We start from the raw sequence: 19,830 nt of genomic DNA on the forward strand, positions 1-19,830 counted from the left end.
GAAGTCCATACCCTTCTTTATACACCGTTGGCAGTTTTTCTCATAACCATGTGCATTTGCTTGGGGATTCTGTTTATTTGTTTTTTATGAGTTTATTTCATACAAGGTCTCTCTATGTAGTCTAGGCTGGTCTGGAACTCAGCATGAACCCAGGCTACCTTTGAGCTTATGGAAAAGTGTGCTTTAGAGTGCTTCTGCTCTTTCTTTTATTACGTTTATTTGCTATGTGATTTGAGGGAATATTCCAGTACAAGGCTTCTCTCTCTCTCATACACACACACTTACACATACTTTACTATGTATAGATTGTTGTCTCACTAAGTATCTTACTTTTTAATTCTCCTGGTAGCTAATTGCTTGCTTTAGTTACCAGAATTTAGTTACCAAAGATTTCATTGCTTATTCATTGTATAGTGCTTTCTGTATCTTAAAAAGTCCCTTTCTATCTGACAGAGGATATTTTCCTAAAGTATTTTCTGGAGTGTATGGCTGTGCCTTTTACATTTAGATGTACAGTCTGCCTGGAATTCATCTTGGAATGTGATGTGAAGCACACAGATCATTTTTTTCTCATGTGTTTATCAGCATATCAGAGTTCAATTATTGAAAAGGTAGTCTTGTGCCTTCATTTTACATTGTATTTTGTGCCTGTGAGTTTGAGGGTTCAACCCAATTGCTTGCACATGTAAGGCGAGCGCATACCTGGGAAGCCTCCCCTGCATCTCAGCAACTTTTCCATAGGTTAAGTGTGATTTTCTTTCTCTACCTGCTTCGTTGTACTCCTACTAAGCTGACTTTATGATTATAGCCTGAATGTGTAGACCATGTCATATAGACTGTTATTCTTTTTCCAAATGAGTTTACTAATTTGGCTTTTCCCATTTCTAAATACATTGTGGAGTTTGATTTAGATTGCCTTTTTAAAGTATATGTTATTTGGGAATCAGTGTCCTTATAACACCATCTCACCCATCACTGTGAGCTCCATAGAACTTCATTTATTTACGTTGTCTTTAACCTTTCTTAGTTTTTTTTTTTTTTCCTGTGAGATTCTGGGAATCAAAACCTGGGCGGAGCAACTCCTTTAGGAAACCTTTAGGAGCAACTGCATTGCTGAGTTGCATCCCTGCCTTTCAGCTTTCTTCAAACAAGGTCTTTCAGTGTAGCTCAGGATGCCCAGGACCTGGTCTATTCCAGGTAGGCCTGGAATCTAGGCCCTAGAACTCATGCTCATCCTGCCTGTGCCTCAGAAGTGCAGTGGATATGGAGTATACCACCATAATTAGCTATTTTTATGTTTTCCAAGGAAAGGATTTAAATATCCTTCATTAGAACTAGTCCTTACTTGATTTGGATGCTGTCATAAATAATTTTTATTTCCATATTTCATTTCTGAACTCACATGATTAAAAAAAGCTTGCAGATTTTGATATTTTACTAAGTCATACTTTTGAAAAACTAGCATTAGAATGGTGGGATTTCTCTTCTCCTGTCCTTTTAACCTGTTTGTATCTTAGTATCTGAGGGTCTTCCTTTAGAAGAAGCACACAGCTGGGCTCTGGCTCTCAGCCGCTCTGATGTAAGTTTTATAATGTGGTGTCTATGCCATTGGGAATCAATGGGATTATTCATACCGCTGCTTTTCACTCAACATGGTTGTCTTGCTTTTGAGTTCTTTTTATTGTGCTATTGTTTGCTCCCTTGTGTCACTGCTTGAAAATCATTTTTGGGAGTTTCTTTTCTTTCCTTCCTGGTTCTGAAATAATATTTAGCACTGGCATTCACTTTATCACTCAGTTCAGAAACCTGAATGAGTTTTGCCTTTTTCTGTCTCAGATCTAATCAGTTATAAATTTCTGTCCCCCTGGCTCGTGAGTATCTCAACACTATAAGCTTTTCAGTCTTTTTCACTGGTTATCTGCTTCACAGTCTAACCTCTTACCTATACATTAGTTCTTTGTAAACTTTGTTTCCCCCGATTATCCTGAGAATTAATCTGATAATAAGTTTTCAGTGCATGGCCAGTGCCTCAGCTGCATGGGTTGGATAAACAAGTGTCCTAACATTTATATTCATCCCATGTCCCACACTTTCCTGTTTCTCCCACATCCAGCTGCTCCTCCTCATAGCATTTTACCTTCTGGTGATCCAGTCAGGCTGCCCAAAGATACGGTGTGGTGTGATAGCTTCAGATTCTGTCCTGAAATCATTCTTCATGCCTTAACTCCCTCTCTGAGAAGCCTGACTTTTAACTGGTTTATAATTCTGCTTTCCCTCCTTTTCATCTCTCAGAGACTCATGTGCCACTCAGTTCCTTACAAGAGTGGAAGCTCTTGCTGAGGTTTGAGGGACCTGTGTAGATACCTAAAAAGTACTTGTTAAATGGTAGATTGCAGACAGAGTCAGCCTACAGATAGGGTGGCCATTTGGCTTATCACGGTAGGCATTAAACTTCTAACCTTTCCATTCAGAACATGTATATGCTGCATGCCAAGCATGCTTCACTTTCAGTGGGAAATTCTGATAAAGTTTGAACTGTATTGTTATGAACCCACCAAATAACAATCAAATTCTTACAAGTCACACTTCTAAGGGTAAGACTTAGTATGTGCAGTTTTAAAAGAAAATAAAAATTGTAAACAGTCACCATTTTGGGACCCAGTGGTTATGTATGGCCATTCACCTAATAGTCAGAGCAGCAGAGCTGGAGTGAGCTAGTGACAGCATCCCTGTAGCTTTGATCTTCCTGTGGGCAAGAGAGAAAAACTTGAGTTACTACTTAGAATTTACATTTTTTATAAAAACAAGACATGGCAAAAATGTGCTTTCCTGCCTTGTTCCACAGGAGAGGCTGAAACTCACATACGAGGCGAAGACTGACCTTCTGGAGTCTCAGCTGATGCTTCTGAGGTAAAATGAAGTCATCCATTTTCAGATACAACAAGAAGGTGGAGTTCTTAATGTAGACTTCATCGTTTGATGAACTGCAGTCATAATCAAAATTAGAATTACTTGATAGCACTTCATATGTAGTATGAAAGATAAAGTAATCACTCTTGTGCTTCAAAGTTATGGTAAGAATTAATAAGATAGATATGTAGTGTCTCCTGTGCTCAACACCACACATGGTGATAATGATACTCTCTGTACTAGTACTGTTGCCTGGACTCAGCCTAGAATTTTTTCACTTTCTTTTAGGAAAGACTTAGTGGAATATCAGAAAACCTGTGAGGATCTTAAGGAAAGATTGAAGCATAAAGAATCTCTTCTGACTGCTAGTGCATCCAGCCGTGTGGGTGGCCTCTGTTTGAAGTGTGCCCAGCATGAAGCTGTTCTTTCCCAGACCCATAGCAATGTGCACATCCAGACCATCGAGACGCTGACTAAGTAAGTGTGCCTTGTGTCTGGAGGCTTCGGCCATGGAAGGCATTCTGTCTATGAGGGCATTGTATCCTTTGATCCCAAGCTGAGTCACATGCAGTTAAGTTTGTCTTCCAATAAACCAGAGATTAGAAAGATTGTATCACTGTAGCTTTCATGATGGAAGAGTGGTGAGGGTCTGGTGTACCAGCTATAGGACAGCATGTCACCAAAAAAATCATTTTAGCTCTTAGTTCAAATCTCATCTGAGGTAAGAGAATTGAAATAGATAATCCTCATGGGTCACCCAGTTCAGTGACCCCCTAGTCTCAACAGTATTCTTCACAAGATGAGTGTGGCTGGAACTCTCTAGATTGTACCATGCCGTGGATTTACAGTGTGGTCTAGACAGAATGGGCTATCAGCACATCTTCTTCATGTGCCTGTTACAAAGCATATTCTGATGTCATGGGAAGAGGATGCAGCTGTCACAGCATCAGCAGAGGAACGTTGACGGGGGTGATTACAAAGGAGCTCTGTCCAAATTCTTGCCCAGGCTGAAATACCGCAGGCCTCCATGTGCACCTTGTGATCTAGTTTCACTCCTCTAGAGGAAGTCTTTTTTTCTTCTATAAAATTTCATTCAGTAGAAATTGAAAAGTATTGGTTATTATAGAATCCAGTGCTGTTTGCAGTCTGTGCTTTCCTATGCTCATTAGTCTTGTCCCTTCTCTGTCTGCTCTGCTCATTTCAGAAACCCAAACTGCATTTATTTCTGAGTTAGTCCCTCACTAAGCCCCACCCACTAGGTCCTCAGCTGATTTTATGATTTCCTCTGAATCTTTAGAATACACCATGTCCACCTGAGAGCATCACTGAGGTCTTGTTTATTGCTTCAGCTCTGGTCCTGTCAGAGTCCCTGGCCTTGGTGGTCTCTCAGTGTTCACACTTCTCTGCCTGTGATGAGATAGGGGTGGTTGCTTACCAGTCAGAGATCCCATAGTCAGAACTGATGTGCAAACATGGAATGATTGATCATTAAAGGTAGCCAGATATTCTGTGTGTCTTGACCTATAGAAAACTTGCTTTATTGCTCTGAATGGAGTTTTCTATTTTGCCATTTTGTGGGCAAATATGCAAAGGCAGCTTTACATTATTAACAGGAACACTGAGCTTGGATGCAGACTGCCTTGGATGCATAGTCTAGTTCTTCCACTGTTTGCTGTGTAATTTCACTATAGTTAACCAACCTTTCTGGGCCTCTGTTTTCTCACTTTTAAAGCATTCAAGTGTTTGGAACAGTAGTTGAGATGATATTTATACAGTGCTTCTTTTGTAAATGCTCAGCATTCTTCTGCTGAGCTGTATCTAGACACTAAACACCAAAGCCTTTGTGCTTCTCAGAGTATAAGAAGCTTTAATGTTTCTGGCAACTGTGACTTCCACACATTATTAATGTACTGATTGCTGTACAAAACCTGACTTGCCAGTAGGGATGACCAGTATGGGCTTGATTTTGTTAAATATGTTGTGAATTATTATTAAAACTTTTACATATATTCAATAAAACATATATATATATATATATATATATATATATATATATATATATATAATATTTTTCCTACCCAAATAATAAATAGTGATTGGCCAGGTCTGCGCTAGGCCATTGAAAACATAGTCTCCTCTAACCGTAAATACATCTTGTGAGGCAGGTACTATTATGCCTGATTATAACTTGGAAAGCAGTGGCTCAGAGAAATTAAATTTTTCTTTCTATTGGAAAAAAAGAATAGAGCTGTACTTTACAAACTGAATTATGTATAAAGAGCCAAATGTAATTCAGGCTATAAAAGTATTAGAAGTAGACGGATAGCTTTGGGCTCGTACCCTAAGCATGATATGGAACAGTGAAAGTCATAAACAGCCAAAACATTATTCCCTTGACTCATTAAAAATGTACTCATGGGGACTGGGCGTGGTAACCCACGCCTATCGTGACAGCACTCAGTAGGCTAAAGCAGAGAATCCAAAGCCAGTCTGAACTGTAGAGCAGGATCCTGTCTCACAGAGTATGAGGTTCGATATGTACCTCAGCGATGTGACACTGATCCAGCATGTCCAAGGTTTAATTCCCAGCACTATAAAACAATTTTAACTTCTTGACTTAATTTACTTAAAATAAAATATTGCAAATTATAGTAAAAGTTTGGGAAAATGTTTGCCATGTGTAACTAAATAATAGAGTGTACTCAGTTTTGAAATAAAACCAGGCAGACTGCCCTGCTGCACTAGGAGGAAGGGGAAGGAGCTGGTAAGAGAGGAAGCTGTCAGTTATCAGAAGATAGTCACTCAACTAAGAACAACCTACTCCATCGGACTGGTTGTGACTAACGATGGGAGATTCCGTGGAGACCAGGACTTTCATTCCCTGCTGGTGGCACTATGAAATCAGCACAGCTACTTTGTAGGATGATGTAGCACTGCCTATTAATATTTAATTTATGTGTTATAGTTTCCTACGAAGAAAGCTCATATATACGCACAGTATAACATTGAATGCTTTTGTAGCATTATTTGTGAGGGTGCAAAAGCCTGAGTACCGTTCAAAAGGAATAACTAAACTGTGGTGTGTGTCAGCTGTGCTGATTTATGGAAGAATCCGGGGCTGGAGAGATGGCTCAGCCAGCAAGCTGCCTGCTGCAAAACTTGATCTAAGTTCATTCCCTGGGAACTCAGATAGTGGAAGGGGTGACCCGAGCCCTGCAGGTTGTGCTCTGACCTCTACAGTGGTACTGTAGCATACACACGTGTAACACACACACACGCACACACGGTAAGTAAACATGAAAAATTAGAAATTGTATGCACACCCCCCCACACACACACACACGGTAAGTAAATGTGAGCAATTAAAAATTGTATGCACACCCACACACACAGTTCACACAGACTTGTACATCCACGTCCACGTATGTGAGGAAGCATAGAGGACCCATGTGGTTCAACATGAACCTAACTCCAAAGTCAATAAAACTACCCAACATCACAGCAAAACAAAACCATTCGATTTTCTAGGTCCAATACAATATTAGATATTTTCTCTAGTGTCATTTATGTATACAGAAAAAGATTTGAAAGAATACATACCAGGTATTTAACAGTAGTTAGCACTGGAAAAGTAGAAAAGGGGCCACAAGGATGCAAGATTTGTTTCAAACAGTCTTTAATCCCATTGGTAGCTAATTTGACATGGAGATACATGTCAAAGAAGTAGATGTCAAAGGCAGGTTTAACTAGTTAGTCTAGTGAAATCAACCAACAAATAAGATCAGAGTGCAGCCCTATAGTGTTGGCCTTCTAGGTTGTAGAGAACATGTTGAATGGGGCTACATTGATTGATATTGATTGTCTGATGGAGGTTACAGTGTTTATATTGATTGAGTGTCTGATGGAGGTTACAGTGTTTATATTGATTGATTGTCTGATGGAGGTTACAGTGTTTATATTGATTGAGTGTCTGGCTTTTGTTTAAAAATTAGAGTCTTGTCAGTTAGAATTCTGCTTTTGTTATCTTAAATTTGATCTCAGGCTCTGAGAGGCAGTGCTGGCCTACTGAGTTCACATTTCTGCTGTCTCAGCAATGTGGCCTTGTGTTGCACTGTAGTAACAGAATAGGGTGAAAGGTTTCTGCTTTTCTTATTTCTGTGGATTTTGGGGGTTGTAAGGCTCCCTTTGTTTAATCTGGTATTTAGACCTTTCCAGCTTATTAATGCACAGTGCAGCCACAGAGCATGACGCTGACTTTGAAAAGCATCTAGCATGCCTTGGGTCTGGATTTCTAGTTTTGTGTATTTAATGTCAGTCAGTGCATGCTACATAGTTTTAATATAGAATTTGAGAATTGTACCTTAAATGTGATAAATTCAAAGAGCTTGCCGGAGCCTCGTGAAACATGGACTTGTGAAACCTGTCGCCAGCTTCTCCTTCCACACACAGTGCAGCAAGAGCTGGTCGGGCTGTGGGAACTGTGAGTGGTGTGTGGTAGACAGGGAGGCATGAGACATGGCACAGGGACCAGGCCACCCATATTTTTGTGGTGTTTTATGTTGGGGATCATAATGAGTAACTTCAGATTTGTTAATACTGCGTGCATTTTCTAAGTTGGTTTGAAATCTTCTGAAGTGCCTCCCACTCAGGCTGCTTTGTCCTGTAAAGTTGGTAAAAGTAGCGCTAATTTCTTTTATACTCTTTCTTAATGATAACATTTTAATGGTTTTCAAGGAGATAGTTGAAAATTCTACAGAGAAATTCTGGTTACTTTTTTTTCTTTTTTGAGGAGAAATGACTCCAGTAGTGCTGTCCTGGAGTTTTGGTCCATTTTGTATTCATTGGCAGGCTTTTGTCCAGCTGGCTTTAAAGAACTGCAGCAGGGAGCTTTCCCAAAAATGAGGCACAAAGAAATGTTTCGTCAGCCCTCTAGACTTTCCTTAAAAACAGGACTAATGGTGCTTATTAAAACGATGTGTATTGCAAATGCTTACAATTGACAGTGACCTAAAGCCTTATTTCCTAATAGTTCTGTATTTCAAGATGAAGTTGATTCGTGTCTCTTAAAGTAACCCTCTCCTTTGTGTATTTCCAGCCAGGGCTGCCATGGTTCAGGGTCTTTGCCTGGGTTAACCTGCTCAGTCTGAGTGTTAAGTTCCTGATGTGCTATACTCATAGTGAGCGCTCAAAAAGGCCTTTCCAGTGCAGGCTGCAGGCTGTGTTCTGTGTGTTGTCTTCAGCCCTGACTGCTTTCTACCCGGGCTGTGGAGTACTCTGAGCTTAATTCATGTGGCTAGCTCAGCTTCCTCAGGAAACTCCCTGGCCAAGACCCTGGAGTCATCATGTGCTGTTTTTAAGGTTTTGCAGAACTTTGCCTCAGAAGACGATGTCACATGTGCCTGTTCCACTGTGTCCCACTGTCCTCAGGGCTACCACTAGGTTTGTCTTCTAGACACAGCTTCTGGAGGAGGGTGCATCTGCCCACAGTCGACCTGGCTACCTGCCATGGTGTTGTCACATTTCTGAATAACCTGTTGTCTCATCAGATGCAAGAGGAAAGTGTAGGGTGCAAAGTAGGAGGCGATCAGCTGAGAAAGCGCAGGCAGAGGAAAATGGGGCAGAGGCTCCCCACTGACAAGCCCAGCCTGCCACCCAGAGCTCTTTGTTTTCTGAGTGTCCAGTGTTGTGTCATCCAGGGAGTGGAGTTGAAACCCAGCCAAAGGCGAGAAGCAGCTCTAAGTGCAGCTTGCCAGGACGACCTGCACAGCCTCCCGTGGCCGTGGTAGCAGTCGGACCACTCATGCCTGTCTGTGCGATGTTCATTTGCCATCTCCTAAAGGATGATTTTAATGAAGTGTCTGTGTTTGCAGCTCATCTTTGATGACTTTCTTTGGCTTAAGGGTTGATGAATTTATATCCTGAAAATATCTTGAACTAGAAGAGCTAACTTTTACTCTGCTCCTCTAAATAATAATTTGATCTTTTCCGTTTAAATCTTACAACATTATTATTGGAAACTCCTTTGGTATCACTTCCGAAGTCTTCCTGTTATGGATGTCCATATTCAAACACTTGAGCTTTTTAGATTATGTTAATATGGAAAAGTAGTAGACTCACAAGCAGACTAAACTATTTTAAAGTATTTTAATTTTATGTTTTTAATTTTACATGTGTTTTTGTGTGCATGTGTTTGTATGAGCACACATGCATGCCATGGCACACATGTAAGGTCAGAGAGCATCTCTCAGGAGTTGTTTAACTTCTTCCACCATGTAGGTCCTTGGCATCAAACTCAGTTTGTCAGCCTCAGCAGCAAGTGCTTTCCCACGGTGAGCTGTTGCACAGCCCCATACATATGCTCTTCTTGTCATTTATTTTGTTGGGCATCTACTATGTGACGAATTCTACTCTTGATAGAGGATGCCCTGAAAATAAACTAGGTGGGTTAAAGCTGTCTCCCATAAGAGGCAGATGTGCTAGCACCTGGCCTTGTGGTATCTGTTAACTTCTTCTACATGCACTGAGCTGGGAACCTCATCTGTGATACTGCAGTGTCAGAGTAGATAAAGGATGCCACTGAGTTAGAACGTTTTGCTATTCAGTAACGCTCAGGGAAGTGACCATGTGATCCTCAGACTGGTTTGTCATCCTTCAAGGGTGGCTTTCTTCAAGATTCATAGGTTCTCTTCACTTGTGTATCCCCCATTTATGTTACTTACACTTTAGTTTAGAAGCTCAAATAAGTACAAATTCTGTTTTGCTGGCATTCATTTTTTTTTTAACTTTAGAATGATTAAATCTGCTTTTGAGTCTCTTACTTTCCCACATAATTATGCTTCAGAATATTCAATCAGAACAATTTACTGTTTTTATTTCACTTAGAATAAAAATTAAGTAATTTTCATCAATTTAAAACAAATCAAGAAGTCCATCATCACTGCATGAATTTTATGCTATTTGTAACAATTTGTTTTTAACAAAAAGAGCTTTTATGAATGTGTTCAGCATTAAATGTTTCTAAAAATGTGGCTGTTTTCCAAATACCACAGATAGTTTAAAATCTTTTCTTCAGGAGATTTGTGAAATGGAGTCATTGGTTAGCTTAGAAGGGTATTGAAATCAATGTTTGTGATCGATCTTCCAAACCACTCTTCAATGCTTGCTTTGCTTTCTTTTTTTCCCAGTTGTTTCTTCTCTGAAAGTTTAGAATCTGACAGCACAAGGCAAACTAAGTTTTTATTTCAGCGGGTTGGTGCTGCATGAGAAAGCTGGTCACATTGGTGGTGTACACGATGGCATGTGTACAGTCCAGCATGCATTTCACTCTGCTTTGTGTGTACAGAAAATTCACTACCTCACTTTCCCTTTGGCACCGTGGGTATGTACAGTTTTATTTAAACTGTAGTTTTATTTTGCATATACGTGTGATAGCTTGTCTGCATACAAGTAGGTGGCTTCGGCATTGAGGATGCTGCATTGAGTCCCGAGAGACTGAACTGGTTGGGAACCACTTGGGGTGGGTGCTGAACCCAGGTCCTCACTAAGAGCAAATTCTTCTACCTGAGCTGTCTCTCTCATCCCCTCTACTGGGGATTGCTGCACAGTGATAAGTTGGGAAATATCCTGAGAATTTGTTATGGAATTTATTTACCCCGTGAAATTGGATCCTTGCTATTGTACATGTCACAGCACTGATATTCTGCTTACCCAACAAGCAGCTCAGCCTAGTGGACATCTGAGGCTTGTTTAGGAGTGGGTGGAGCTTGCCCAGGATCAAAACCAGTGGCCAAGATTTTGTTCAATTTGAGTGTTGTATGTACAACTGGAGGGCTTGAAGAATATTGTAGCCGCCCGTTCTGCCTCACGTTCTGGGGGCCACTTTGTAACGGCCCGTTCTGCTGCTCCGGTCTGCGGGTCAGGGCCTAGCAAGAGAGAGAGTGGGGACAGAGACGCGAAGAATGGAGACAAGACAGGGAGTCTGGTCAAGTCTCTTCAAGTCTCTTTATTGGAAGGAAATCCTGGGTATTTATACCCTTTTCCACGTGCCTTGCCCTCATGGACAAGCACAGCTGAAGGCACTGCGTCATGTGCCTTGCAGCGTGGATATCACGTGCACCTAGCTAGCAGTGAGGAGACCACGTGCACCCAGCAGCGTGGAGACCACGTGTGCCCAGCAGCTGGTGACACTAAACAGCAAAACAAGATATGTGAGAAAAACAAGATGTTTATCAGAGTGTGCTCAGCTGTCTCGGGCTGTTGAAAACAAGTCTTTTGTCAGGGTATATGGCCTGAGATGGCTGCAAAGATGATAGCCACTTTCGGCTAGGAGTCGGCTCCCAACAGAATACCATAAAAATACCCACTGAAATAAAAAGCAGAAATAAACAGCAGAATAATCTATAGGTTTTGTTCATAACTAGCTGAGAGAATTTAACCAGGGGTGGGAGGTGGGGAAGAGGGGATGAAAATGAAGCCATTGGAAAGATGGAAAAGGAAGTGTTTCTACCAGTCCAAGCAAGCCAGAGTAGATAGCATGGCACAGCCCTTGAACCCGACCCCTGCTAAGGAGTGAGAGCACGGTTTCTCTTCAGATATTCTAAATCTTTAACACACACTTCCTTGTTGGTGTACCTGCCTTTGATGTACACACAATCTTCTGAACTTGGCAGCTTGTCCCAGCTTCCTCTCTTGCTTGTTCTAAGTCAGTACCTCTTGCTGAGGCTTTACTCTATGGTCCTGCATGTGCCAGCCCTTTCCACAGAAGAGTATTGTCCCATGCAGATGTGGTCATGCCTGAAACACCTCAGTCTTTCTGCCACTCCACCTGCCACTTGCAGACGGAGGACAGAGGGTCATTCTCTGGGCTGTGCTTGATGTGAGCTGAGACTGTCCCCATAGCACTTCTAACACACACGGATCCTTTCCTGTCTTCCGACTTCCGAGTACGTGACACATGCTCATTTCTTACCTGCTGTGTTCTTTTTGTGCTGACAGAGAGAGAGATGACTTAATGTCTGTGCTAGTTTCTGTGCGGAGCAGCTTGGCAGAAGTGCAGGAGAGAGAGACAAGTGCCTATAAACAAGTGAAGCATGCTGTGCAGATGACCGAGGAAGCCAACTTTGAAAAGACCAAGGCAAGTGCAATGGCTAGAGACGGATATGACACACAGCCACTTTCCACGGGTATATTTCTCTGATTATTTCATAACTAAACTAATGCCAAACACACAAAACGATGCCAGTCCACAAATGTTGATTTCTCTAAATTAAAAAATAAAATAAAAGCTTACTATTTGGAGAATGTTATTCTGTAAATGCTTCTGTTCTGCCACTTCTTCGAGAGTGTAGAACAATATGGGGAAGTGCTTTGGGAGCCCTGTGTGCATGATCCTCTTGTTTACAGATAGTTTTACTGAGTACAGGTATGTACATCACTACAGGCAGGTTCTGCATGTGTTAGTCTAGCTTGACTTCTGGCCCCAAGAACCTCTCAAGAGGAATGCCCATGGCAGGTTTCCACCGCCAGCACCTCTGCTCCACCTCCCTTGTCAGGAGGGACCAAAAGGGAGCCGAAGCTAGCCCTTACCCACTGAGATCTACCCATCAGGTCCCTCAGCTGGAGAGAGTGCTGACGCAGTACCTTTGACTCTGCATCTTCCCTCTCTCTGGTCACTTCTTTCTTTATCATCTCCTTCTCCAAAGCCCTTTGTTCTTGCTGACAGGCAAGCTCCTTTTCCAGTCTTTCTGTCTGCCTCTCCAGCTCACTCTTCAGCTGCTCACACTGGATCAAAGCCTGCAAGCAAGAGAGTGAGAAGGGATGTCAGGAGCGGGAAGGCATGCCAGGGAGAAATGAGGCAACTGTATCTTCTTTTAACTAGAATAGTTAAAACCCATTCAACAGATCTTGAATGCTATATTTTATTATATACCGACACTTATTATTAATAAATTCCCTTACTATCACTTAAAATTTAGTTCACTCCCACTGAATAGAAAACTACCTCCTGTTATCAGGATGGACATTTTATAATGCCAGTAAAAGTTCATAATTTGAAAACCACAATTTTCCTTGAGCCAAAATTTCCTGTTATGTGTTTTCAGAAATAAAACCTCTCCCACTACCATCATGTATAGCATCCAACAATACACTAGGATTTCAAAGTTACAATTGAAAAGCCTCAGTGAAACTAAGAAGCCTTGGGCATCTTGGTCTTGTTCAAGTTATCTGTACCTGCAACCTCTGCCTCACCCAACCTTGATTGCCTGTCATTTTGGTGTTGTCTGTCCAGGTAACGTTCGTATCCCCTGTGGGCAGGTGCAGCCCGGCTGTGTGCTCGCTCCGGTGCAGCCTGGCTGTGGTTCTGCGCTTTCTAGCTTGTGTTCATATTGAATGGCTCACTTCCTCATTACTGTCCAGATGTCTCATTTTGTCTTCATCCCATTCCCCGCACCCGGTGTCTTTGGAAGTGTGAGCTGTCCTGTCTTCATGGGAGTCTTCTTCCCTTGCTCAGCGGCCACTGTCTTCCTGTGGATCTTCTCTCTGTAGCTTTCTGAGCTACTCTTGGGTCTGCTTTACTAAACCCACATGTGACTTCCTGGTCCTATATGATACAGTACCCGATCTCTTAGGATTCATTCTTTCTAAACCCATGTCCACTGAACACGACATGAGACTTTTCCTGTCACTGGTCTCGCCGGAGTCACATCTGCTGTGAGCATCTTCTGCACTTTCCATCGACCGAGTCTTTGCTGTTGGCTTGCTCACTAATACTGTCTCCTCACCAGCAGCTCTCGCTTCTGGCATCACTAATACTGTCTCCTCACCAGCAGCTCTCGCTTCTGGCATTTACAGCATCTTCAGCCCTTCCCCACTATTCACCATGACTCCAGTCACTTGCCATGCACTGTTTCTCTGTAGAGTCCCCTGTGCACCCACAGTTGTCATCCCACGCTGCTGTACTCTTACACCATGCATGCAGACTCCTGACTGCTCTCCGGGGTCCCCCCAGTTCCAGTGTGTCCTTTCCACTGTCGTAGGTTTTCTGAATTGTCAATATCCCCCTAAGAATCCCTCTATTGAAGTATAGTAAGAGGAAATTCTTCAGCATGGCCTCTCTCCAGAGTTTCCGAGCATTGTCTTTCACTACACTCTTTTGTGCAGATCCACAATGTGAATTATAACTGAGCATTTTCCTGAGCTCTCTGAGCCAGTGCCAGCTACTAGGTACCTGTCATAGATGGCATACTTGTTCCTCAGAGGAGGCGCAGTTCAGGTGGCAGTCTTTGTACACATCCCCTGTTTCCTGTCTGAATGAATCTCTGCTCCCCTGAACTCCACTGTTGTTACAAAGTCTCTGTAGCCGTCCCCACTGAGGGACTATATGTGTAACACTGTGTTTCTCATGTACCATTTGCATAATTCAACAGCTAATGCTTGTTGAAGGGAAATTAGTAATTTTAAAAATAAATGTGATATTTGATAACTAGTAATTTTTTAAACTGATGGTTGAGAATTAGCAAGACCATGGTGCCAGCCCAGCCGTCCTCAGAAAGGCTTTCTCTGGAAGCTGAGGGGACCATGGTGCAGAGACCCACAGCTACACATTAGAGATAGCCCCAATTGCAGATCTCCATCAGGTTCCCTACCCTCATAGCTCAGGGAACCCCATGGAAGAGCAGGACGAAGAATTGTAGGAGTCAGAGGGGTAGGGGACACCAGGAGAACACGGCCCACAGACTCAGCTTACATGACTTACAAGGCCTGACAGACTGAAGTGCTGGTCATGGAGCCTTCGAGGTTCTGCTCTAGGTCCTTGGCAAATATGTTACGGTTGTTTAGCTTAGAGTTTTTGTGGGACTGTCAGTGAGAGTCACTAAGTCTTTTGCCTGCTCTTGGGATCCTTTTCCTCCTGCAGGGTTGCCTCATCCTGCCTTGGTATGAGGGTTTGCAACCAGCTGTACTGTAGCTTGTTATGCCTTGTCCAGTTGATATCCCTGGGAGGCCTCCTCTTTTCTGAAGGAAAAAGGAGGAGAAAAGGATTTGTGTCAGAGGGGAAGTGGAGACAGAAATTGGTGGGGGGAGGGAACTGTGGCTGAGATGTGTGAATATATGAGAGAATATTAAAAAGGAAGAAGAATGTGCGAGGCAGGCATTGTGTGCTGTGCACCTGGCATTCACAATGAGTTGAAATGTGGCTAACATGATGTTAAAGTCTGTGAGTTTTCACCTAAAGTTCTGATAAGACATATGAATTTTGCTTAGGAGGAGTATTAAAAGGTAGTGAGTGTGGATATTTTCAGTTTAGAAGTACTTTTTAATGCTAGGTAGTTGCTTGGCATTTGGTGCCACCTAGTGGTCACTGTTTGTATTGCATGCAAAGTAGAAGGCATTGCTTTATGGCACTATTTACATTTCTAGTGGCTGTGAAAGTACCTGACCTGTTTGTAAGAAATCAAATATCAGGAATGAGAAGACTGTAATGTTGTTTTCGGGTATTGGTGTGGAGATGCTATCCAGCAACGGTCTATGTCCCACTCCCTAGATCTGTGGTTTGGACAAAGCCGTATTTTTTCAATACAAACTGAAACCATCCTGATGAACTTAGTGAAGTGACTCTGTGCTAGCCACTTAGGAAACTTTTAGTGCATAGCGAGAGTTTGGTGGAGGGTTTTACTTGGAAAGTGTAACTTACTACAGCTGGAGATGACTTTTAAAGAGAAGAGGTAAAATCTGGGAATAAATGAGGGTAGAATGTGTTGATGAAATTCAAGAAGCAGAGAGCAGAGGTTCCTAGGCCGCCTGCCTGCCTGCCTGACTGTCTCAGGAGCGAAGTGGCTGAGTGATGTGTGCAAGCATGGGCTTAGAGAAGCCGCTGAGCACGTGAGAAACGAAAGAACATTCTGAGGAAGATTTTCTTTACAAATGGCAACATGGAAGGTTCAGTATGTTTTTAAATGTTTTTTAATGTTTTTAAATAATGTTTTTAAAAATGTTTCTCTTTTATTCTATGTTTTGGATTTTGATAGAATCAAAAAAGCAGGAATAAGAAATTTGGAGTGGAAAAGAAACCAGAAAAGCATTGAGCACTGGACTCCCCTCGTGGGTGTGGAAGTCATGCTCTTTGCATCAGAGTGCCTAGTGCAAAACAAAAACAAGCTGTGAGTGCAGAGAATTCCCTCACCCAGTGGCACTGCCATCTGAGCAGGCATGCGTGTGGTGATGCTGGGATCAGTACTACTGTTGCATCAGAATGTGACATATGTGGTTTTTTATTATATATAACTCTCAGTGATAAAAAGCAACTGTGTTATTGGCTTTCGTGTGTGTTGTATTGTTTATCATTATTTTAGACTGTATTTCTTCTGTGTGTGAGTATGCACGCGTGTGTGTGCGTGTGTGTGTGTGTGTGTGTGTGTCTGTGTGTGCAGGATCACACAAGCAGTGGCAGCATTCACTTCATATTTAGTGTGTCTCCTAATAGCTTCAGAGTCGGTGACATGACCTACATCATTTAGGCTTATGTACGTGTAAAATTATATAGTATGCATTTCTCAGAACATGGTAATTAAGTGATACATGACTATGCAAATAGTCTTTTTGTAGGCTTATTGATGAGTTTCTGGTAAGCAAGCATTTATAAATTAAAATCAATACCGCGTTTTATTCATAAGTTAGAATCTTAAATGTATTGATAATCATTTTTATTTAATGGACTTTGTTTCAGAAAAATAAATTTATAAGTTTTAAATTTTATGTTCACTAACAGTAAATAATAAATCACCAATATATTAATTTATTATTCATGAGTCTTTTGCTGGAATTTCTAGGAAACTATAACAGTTGGGAGGGAGATTAGAGATGCCATAAAATAAGTTTCCTGGTTTAAAACTTCAGTTGACAGATGTCAGTTTTGTTGTGGAAAATGTTTGACTTCTTTATGATAGTAATTTTTATCCTTTGGCTTAATAAAGCTAGAAATAGAAATACGAAGCCCAGTAAGTTATGTTTTGAAATAAATGTTGATAGGAGCAGCATGAAATGACTGCCAAGGAAGAAACACGAGTGGAACCCACTGGCATGGGAAAGCATAGGTTTTCAGATCCTCAAGGCTGGTGGCCATTTTCACCAAGTAAGGAAAAGGAGAACCCACCACACCAGATCCCCCAGGAAAAGTGGGGTGCAGGCCCCACTTGGGCATGATCATCTTAGTTGTGATCTCGCCTTTGAGGGTGTCGTTTCCTCGTGGTTATACATCAGCTGTGGTTCTACAAAATGACTAAATGCGAGCTCTAGGATGACAAGGACGAGTGTCCTGCAAACCCTCTTTAATAAGGTTAGAGACCCCTCAGCCTTCGGTCAGGTCCCCTGTTAGATCTCGAGGATCCCACATTTCCTGATTTGGGTCCAAGGGTAAAGGCGGTTGCTGCTCAAGCATTAAGAGTTCAGGCCTGAGTTAGGACCTGCTGAGGAGGTGGAGGCAGGAGGGGCTCTGCGGCATAGTAGCCAGCCACTCTATCTAATGGGTGAACTCCAGGTCAGTAGGAGACCATGTCTCAAAAATTAAGGTAAAGATGCAGTTGGGGACTGCTTTAGCTTCCACATGTGTGTGTGCGTACACGCACACACACTCACACACTACATATATATCTATATATATATATATATATATATATGCATATGTGACTGAATTTTCTATTTTCACGTGTTACTAAATTTTATTGTTTCTTTCATTGTAACCAGGTATAAATGTTAAACAATTTAAAAGTATATAAAATGAAATCTGTTTAACATGTGTGAACTGAGTGACAGACCTAGTGACAGACGCCATCACCAATTTATAACCTAAGGGTCCCTCATTGCTCCTCATACCTACTCGTTGTCCTGCTGGTGAGCTTAGGACAGAAGCCTCGGACACAGCAGTCAGTCATCAGCACAGGGTGTTCACAGGACTGACGGCTCCTCTTTGTGCTCTCCCCCAAGCCTTCCTCCTGCTAGACCACCGTGAGAGCATTTCCTCCAGTTCCTTGCAAAAACTGTATTCTTTCCTGCGTGCTGTTTGGGCTGGCTAGACTCTCACGTATTCTTGCTGTTCTCACACTTCGTGATGTTAACACCTAAGTTTTTATTCAGTTGGGAATTTCTTTGGATATACTGATTCCATTTGCTTATACCAGTAGTATTCATTATGTCAGTAAAAGTTATTGTTTTTCTTTGTACTAGATTAGTGGAAAGTGAGTATTGTTAGCACAATCGCACAGCATTCAGTATTTCCTAGTATTTCAGGCTCCAAGGGATTCAGTTATGGAAAAAAATTCACTCTCATTTCTCTTACAATTTGACTTAAAGTTTCCTGATTTCTAAGGCATTCAGCTAGGATTTAACTTGGGGCTAACTCCCTTGGTTTTAATCAAAACAAAATTGTATTTGGTTTTGATTAATCAGACACATCTGAAATTGGCTCTCCTACTTTAGGATAACAGAAACTTTACAATATAAACACCTGAAAGTGAATACCTTCTAGATGAAGGAAGGAGAGTTAGCTGCATGTCCTAGAAATTTTCTGTCTATATTTAGCTTTTAGCAGAGGGCAGCATAACTGTGCATAAAGCCCAATGGTGGACACCGAGACCATTTCCATACCCATTGTCAACTACTGGACTGTGCCATTTGGTTTCTTGTATTTTTATTTTCAAAAATTTAAAATTTTTTTCTTTCATATATTACATCTTAGCCACAGTTTTCTCTCTTTCCTCTTCCCCAGTCTCTTTTCAACTCCTTCCTCATAACCACTCCTCTTCCAATTTCATTCAGATAAGGATATCAACCAAGCGTGTCATATCAAATTGCAATAAGACTAGGGACCTCCCTCATATTAAGGCTGGATGAGGCAACCTAGTGGTAGGAAGAGGGTCCGGAAAGCAGGCAAGAGAGTCAGACAGCCTCTGCTCCTGCTGTTAGGAGATGCACAAGAAGACCAAGCTACACAACTGTAGCATGTGAAGAGGACACAGGTCATATCCATGAGGCTTCCCTGGTTAATTCTGTGGGTTTTGTTGTGATGTTCTTGTCCTGTCTGGATCCTACAATCCTTTCTTCCCCTCTTCTTCAGGATTCCCCAAGCTCCACCTAATGTTTGGCTGTGTCTCTTTGCATCCGCTTCTGTCTGTTGCTGGCCTCTCTGATAACGGTCATGCTAGGCTCTGGTCTAGGGTATAACAGAACATTATTGGGTTGTGTTTGGTTCTGTCCTAGGTGTCTGTGCTATCCAGCTTCTGGTTCCTGGCCCCCTAGACAGTGTCAAGGGTGGGATCCCTCTCATGGCATGAGTCTCAAACTCGACTGGACATTGGTTGGCCATTTCCCCAATTTCTGAGCCATCTTTACCACAACACATCTTGTAGGTAGGACAAGTTGTAGGTTTTGTGGCCAGCTTGCTGTTCCAGTTCCTCTCCTGGAAGTCTTGCTTGATTACAAGAGATGCTGATTCAGAATCTGTGTCCCTCGTTGCTAGGAGTCTTAGCTAGGCTCACCCTTGAAGATTCCTTGGAGTTTCTACTGTACTAGGTTTCTATCTCCCCTAATTGGTCCCCAATTCCAGTTGTCTCTCCCTCCATCTTCCTCCTACTTGATCCTTCCTGTTCCTGTCTCTATCCACCCCCAGTCCACTCACAGTATCCTTCCTAGGGATGTTTCATATTCCCTCCCCTAAATACCCACTTATAAGTGAATACATACCATGTTATAAGTGAGTACATACCATGTTATAAGTGAGTACATACCATGTTATAAGTGAGTATGTACCATGTTATAAGTGAGTATGTACCATGTTATAAGTGAGTACATACCATGTTATAAGTGAGTATGTACCATGTTATAAGTATGTACCATGTTATAAGTGAGTACATACCATGTTATAAGTGA

At 41.9% G+C, this 19,830-nt stretch overlaps 1 protein-coding gene across 3 annotated transcripts in view; it reads left to right on the plus strand.

Moving 5' to 3' along the window:
• Sdccag8 (serologically defined colon cancer antigen 8) overlaps positions 1–19,830 on the plus strand; it is a 213,391-nt gene that overhangs the window by 30,922 nt on the left and 162,639 nt on the right. For all 3 annotated transcript variants that reach the window (XR_003709718.1, XR_003709717.1, XM_028755297.1), the window contains exons 7-9: positions 2,846–2,910; positions 3,199–3,387; positions 11,905–12,043. Coding sequence is in view for 1 of the 3 variants with exons in the window: in XM_028755297.1 (XP_028611130.1) it covers positions 2,846–2,910; positions 3,199–3,387; positions 11,905–12,043 (393 nt within the window). In the remaining 2 variants the exon portion in view is untranslated. The remainder of the gene's footprint in view (positions 1–2,845; positions 2,911–3,198; positions 3,388–11,904; positions 12,044–19,830) is intronic.

This window comes from Grammomys surdaster, unplaced genomic scaffold (assembly GCF_004785775.1).
Source record: "Grammomys surdaster isolate TR1022 unplaced genomic scaffold, NIH_TR_1.0 126051, whole genome shotgun sequence".
Classification (NCBI taxonomy): Eukaryota; Metazoa; Chordata; class Mammalia; order Rodentia; family Muridae; genus Grammomys; species Grammomys surdaster.